The sequence below is a fragment of the Copadichromis virginalis genome, linkage group LG22 (genome assembly GCF_057382275.1).
Source record: "Copadichromis virginalis isolate Kocher_CV1m ecotype Utaka linkage group LG22, C_Virginalis_male_GT1.1, whole genome shotgun sequence".
In the NCBI taxonomy this organism is placed as follows: Eukaryota; Metazoa; Chordata; class Actinopteri; order Cichliformes; family Cichlidae; genus Copadichromis; species Copadichromis virginalis.
This window is the reverse complement of record NC_140638.1, coordinates 18,577,935-18,583,817: the sequence shown is the minus strand read 5'-3', so window position 1 is coordinate 18,583,817 and position 5,883 is coordinate 18,577,935. Positions and strand designations below refer to the sequence as shown.

Genomic DNA, 5,883 nt, shown 5'->3' with positions numbered 1-5,883 from the left:
CGTCCATGTAACTTGCCCCTGAAATATCACAGTGTAATAAAAATAGATGCATTCAGGGACCGAGAAGCGATCAAAAACACGTCTCGTTTCATACTTGCTGTGCACGCGTGACTATAAGCTGATGGTGAAAGTAATGAGTGAGCAGCAATAGCAGGAACCTGGCACAGGGTGTTTAGGATGAATCTCCACACGATGTGCCGGGGTGGGACGAGGACAGTTTTTATAAGGTCGCGCTGTGTCAGCGTACTCTTCCATCTCCGAGGGCAATAACTAATCAGTCGGTGGACGACCCGGGCAAAGAGACGTTTGGCTCTTGCTCATATGCTCCATCTTGTTTAATTTGAAGCCAAAATCCACAGAACATTATAAAAAAAAAAAAATTCAGAATAATATATGAATGTGTATTTTAATGTTTTGGTTTTTTTGTTATCTAAAAAGCTTTTTTGTCAAATGGCCCAATAAAAACCGGAATGTCTGTTTATACTACATTTGTTTCACATGTTAATATAAAGTTTTACTGTTGGTTAGACAATTGCCATCATTAAAGAGACATGACCATTAATGAATCAATGTTTCTGATCCAATAATCTAATGGATAAGATTTTGCATTAAACCTACATACATTTTGGGTACATATAAAGTACATTTTGATCTTGACCTTCATGCTATATATATTTTTTTTTTAAGTATTATGACTTTTAGTTAAGTGGAGGGTCTGAATACTTCTTTCACCACTTAAAAAAATGATGATTCAGTACAAATAGACATTTCAAGCTCTTGTGTAGCATCACTTTTCATGTAATGTGGCTAGACATTAATTTACAAATGTGCTCACTATTTTGCATGCCACTTTTCTGCACTGCTTTTTTTTAAAATCAAATATTCTGATTACCTGTTGGACCCCCTTGCCTTGTTCTTGATACCTCTTTGTGCCAAAACCAAAAAAAAGTCTTCAAAATCCCCCAACAGACTGACAGCACAAGGATGGCGTGTTTGATGTGAGAAAAATAACACGTCTGCAAAGTCAGATTTACTAGAGATGTTGTCACATAAATCATCAGGTTGTGTCAGTGAAACCTAAAACCTTCCAGGTGCTCTCAGTGACAGCAGCAAACATTTATGAGCAGACCTCTTAGAAGGGCGACCTCCCCTGCATTTTTGTGTTTCCACCGTGTGTAGTTGCCAGTTAATAACCTTTTCATTTGATAATAAACCTCTCTTGATTCTGGTTACAAATCAAAAACAAAACACTAATGTTAACCTTAAATCTTAAATGTGTGTACAGATAGATGAATAAAAATATGTCAGTACCCTTTACTCTGTTACTTTGTTTCACTCTGCTGCTATAAAAATGTCTTATTGCAGGACTGTATTAAGTCCTTAAAATAAAAACAAAATTGAAAAAATTGCCAAGTCATACCACAGACTGTAAACCCAGACTCTGGTGAAAGGTTCACAGAGGGTTATGAAAGAATCTGGAGAAAAGCACACAATATTACAAAGCTTCTCTCTCTACAGCAGCCACGGGTGACCAAGTATGGAAACTTGGACCAAGGGACCTGTCCACCGACTGTTTACATTTCTCCCATTGTTTCTGCGTCATTGAGTAGCCAAGCATTCATTACCTGAACAGCTCCTGCTCTCTTCCTTTCAGCTGATTCGAGAAGTGGATGAGTACCAAGAAAAAGACGGAAGCAGTTAGTAAAGATAAAGGCAGTAAAACAATCGCTTGCTGTGGACCCTGCCCTGATGTGTGCCCCGGTCTGGGAGCTTGGCGTTCCTCTCAAAATCTATTCTGCTGTTTGTAGCCTGTTTGACACACAAACACAAACAATCTTCCTCTAGTTTTCCATGAGCTGTCAAGCCTTAAGGGGATGTCAAAAATCAAAGGCAAAGCTCTGCCTTTAAACAACAGCCCAAAAAAGATCATATATTTTTCTATTACTTTGGGGAAATCTTTGTCAGCTGTATTGAATCTGATAGCTTCAGGGGGAACCCCGAGACAAGAATATTCCCCACAGAGGTTTGATGTGCTGTTCTTTGCTTTGTGGATTAATATTTTTGCATTACATACATTCCTCCAGTAGAGTTTGCTTATTAATAAAAAGTATTTCCATTAGTCTGCGGTGCTGAAAGTTAAAGGAGTGACTGTATAAAAATCTGATCTACAAAAACGACAACCTTACCAGGTATTTAATCCCTGATTTGATGTTTAATATAGTGGCCCTACATTCCTCATCAAATCTGACTAAGATAGGACTTCCGTGGTGTTTTAGTGCTGCCATCTCCTGGTGAGATTTCCACACAAAACTTAAGCCAGTAACAAATTACACTAGTAAAAACAGCATCAGTCATGTTATAGCTTTATTAGTTTCGTTTGTCCTCTATATTGTTACTGTGACTAAAAGAAAGTCTGTACTGCAGTGACTTTTTAAAAACATGCTAAACAGACCATCAAAGACCTCCAGCATCGGTATAAGACATAATCTCTTCAGTAGATCAGTCAAGGCCACCTTTCTGCCTTTCGTGTATTCGAAGAGGCAGCATGTCTTTATTTTCTCAAACAAGCTGCCTGTCTCGCTCTAGCGTGGTCCGGTTCCTCTCCTGCATTCACACATTCTGTAGGCACATATGTAGAAAATACCTGCAACAGGCCGAGATGAGGCTTTGATCATCAAATATATTCAAATGGTCGGATTTTAGGTATTTAATGGTAACTTAAGCAGTTATTGACTTTTGCAACTGGATGTCCTTTCTCACCTGCAAAGAAGGTCATGAGCATCGCCACCCAGCCGAGTATATATGACCAAGAGAAACGCCAGTCACCGAATCGCTTTCCCAGGAAGTTGATTGTCACCCCAGTGTAGATGGCCATCGCCAGGAGAACAAAGAAAGCTGAGAGGGCGATTGGGATGCACATGTCAGTGATTCTAGCGCCATTATTACTGTTTCTGTTGGTGTGTTTTTGCCGACTCAAAAGAAAGACAACTCACTTGAGACGAAAAACATGATTCCTGCGGCAAAGGAGCGGTTGAACCTTTCAAAGGAGGAAAAGTGCGCAAAGGACATGATGCCAGCAATGATGCCTGCAAAGCACGACATCCCTGAAAGGATCATGAAGGCCCTGGTGGCATTCCAGTAAGCTGGGTGAAAACAGACAGAAATGAACAAGGCATGTATGACAGGATTGTTTTGATTGTTGAGCCAAAGAAATTCAATTGATTTTATTTCACAGCCATGTCAATATCCAAAAATGAAAAACAGACATATAAATGTACACACTCCTTTGATTTGTTACAAATACTGTGGTGGTCCAATGGGCTGAAGACACCCTGGATCTCTTACCTATGCTGTCGGTCTGCATGTAGCACTTGTTGGACATGCAGTACCTCCAGAGACCCTGGTGGGCATAATTTCCAGAGAGTCGATACTGCATCCAGTAGTCCGTGGCAGTGGAGACCACTAACAGGATATTACCCACTATGGCACAGAACAGACCCCCTCCCATGAAGCTGTACATTTTGAGCAGAGATAATGGGGCCGCTGTAGAGCACCTGTAAAAACAGAAAACGATAGACATTTTTCTTACACTGTAAAAGCCCGTTTGATCAAAACCTGCAAAGAAAAGGTTAAATATGTCACAGCTGAAACAAACACCTGCAGTGTGTTTCTGCCTTTGCTCTGTGCATATGTGATAGTAGAACATTACCCAACCTAAAATACGTTAAACAGAAAATTAAATGTTCACGATCATTCAAATTATCCCAAAACTACACAAAGGCGACAGGAAAAAAAAGGGGAAAGGGAGCTAATTATGAATTTTTTAGCCCAGTTTGAAAACAGCACATAAAGCCAACCAATCCACAACAAGTACACTGGAACAACATGAATCTGATTGAAAATATTACTCTATATACAATCTTAGAACAATCACATTTTTAGCTGTCTTTTACAGAAATCCAGCATTTGATTAGCAGTTAACATTACCTGTTCTTTAGAGGAAACATTACTGTGACTTGAACAAGCAAAATATGTGTAACAGCTACTCTGTGTGATGCCGCAGTTTGTTTCTCATGTTACGCCGGTTCTTCTTCAGCAGTAAGTGACCATGAACGCAAACGTGACACTGGAGGATAAACACTCAAAAATAGCAGTTAAATCTGATCCCTTACCTCGTTTCTGGAAATGCACCTTTCTCTACTGCCCGCCTTCCAGAGGTAGATAGAGTAAATACGAACAGGCAGAGGGGGAGAAGAGAGAGCAGGCTGGAAAGAGAGCGAGAGAGTCAGAGACAATACTACAACTGTAAAGTTGTCCCCTCTGATTTTTTGTTGAGGAAAGCAAAATCTTTTGCTGCCATGAGTCTCGCTCAGTGAGATACACTTGAATGAAACACCACAGGGGCCACGGTGCAAATGACACGCGTGTGCGTGTGTGTGTGTTTGTGCGTGTGTGTGTGCGCAGTCTCTGGCATTCGTGTGCCCTTAGAGAAGGGGTGTTCCTTTTGGGGGGTTTTGTTTGTTTGTAAATGGCTTGCTCTAGAACTGGGGATGTGCATAGGTATGCAGGACTGTCAGTGTCAATGCAACATGCTGAAGCAAACACTTTTCTTTCAGCTCTTACCCCCTGTGGCAGCATGTACAGACACATATAGAGGCAGCGCTCTATACAAGCCGTATCTCTGTCACAATTTAAACCTGATACAGTATATGTTCAGATCACGAGCTCTACCCTGCAGACAAGGTTATAAAGGAGATTTTTAACTAGTCTGAAACATTTTAAAAACAACTTATATGGTTCACAAAATGAAATAGGAAAAAACACACCACACACTTGGATGTTTGGTCACTGTGAAAATACTCACTGACGTAGGGAATTTCTGTACTCTCACTATAAACCTTATCACACCCACACACCCTTATCCTAAACCTACCTATGACGAACCTATGATGCTTTTTAGAAAATCTGTCCACTTTTTCTAGATACAGTTACATGTATATTGGAAAAGGGGTACATACATGAAAATCATCTATGCTTAGTCGATTGAGATTCAGATCACTTTATTAATGCCAAAAAAGGACTATTTGTTTGCATCTTACGGACACAACCTGCTCACACAACCTAGTCCTTAAACACAAACACTGTTGCATGTCAAGGCAGAGATCAACAAAGAATGAGGTCATGGGAAAAGAATTAAAATAAATACATTAAACATAAAATAAATAAACAGGACAAGTATCTAAAAATGAACAATCATAGAAAAAAATAATCTAAATGGACCCTGTCAGTGTTGAGTAATCTAATAGCCGCGGGAGTGAAGGATTTAAAGTATACATTTGATCCACTCTGGGGTACACAGAAATGGTGACCTAGGAGGAACTTCCTGAAATCAGATGAAAAATATGTTAATAATTTTTATTGCCTGCTTCATTATCTGATTTCCCAAAGAGTGAGCACAGATGTCTCTGCTTGGCCCCTGTGACTTTGAAGCAGGTGTTAACAATACTGCTGACAGAGTTCATATCCTTAATAGACAAAACACTAAACCAACAGATAAAGGAAATGTTAAAGGACTTTACCTAAAATAAATAAATAAAAAACACTGCATAAAGGTTCATCACAAGGGTTAATTAATTAACAAAAACCTATAGTACTGTGCAAAAGTATCGATCACCCTATCGTGTCTTTATATTTTGCTTCCAGAGAGCCAGACCTTCCTGTAAATTTATAAGTGGTCTTGAGCAATAATTCTACAGGCTTTCTGGAGGCCTTTCTAACTTATTCTTTGAACGTTGATGGTTTTTTCTCTCATTTTCAGTCCAGCCATAGTGCCTGGCCATTTTTTAAGCCACCTAACACTGACCTATGAATCATTAAAGCTTA

At 39.6% G+C, this 5,883-nt stretch overlaps 1 protein-coding gene across 1 annotated transcript; it reads right to left on the bottom strand.

Moving 5' to 3' along the window:
• Window positions 1-2,582: 2,582 nt before the first annotated feature.
• Window positions 2,583-4,226, bottom strand: LOC146683194 (lens fiber membrane intrinsic protein-like). The gene is made up of 5 exons (XM_085446055.1): window positions 4,173-4,226; window positions 3,346-3,554; window positions 2,994-3,143; window positions 2,761-2,895; window positions 2,583-2,644 (listed from the first exon to the last, which is right to left on the bottom strand). Exons 2-5 carry the CDS (start codon window positions 3,518-3,520, stop codon window positions 2,583-2,585), a joined length of 522 nt encoding a protein of 173 aa, XP_085302181.1. The 5' UTR covers window positions 3,521-3,554; window positions 4,173-4,226.
• Between the last annotated feature and the right edge of the window lie 1,657 nt (window positions 4,227-5,883).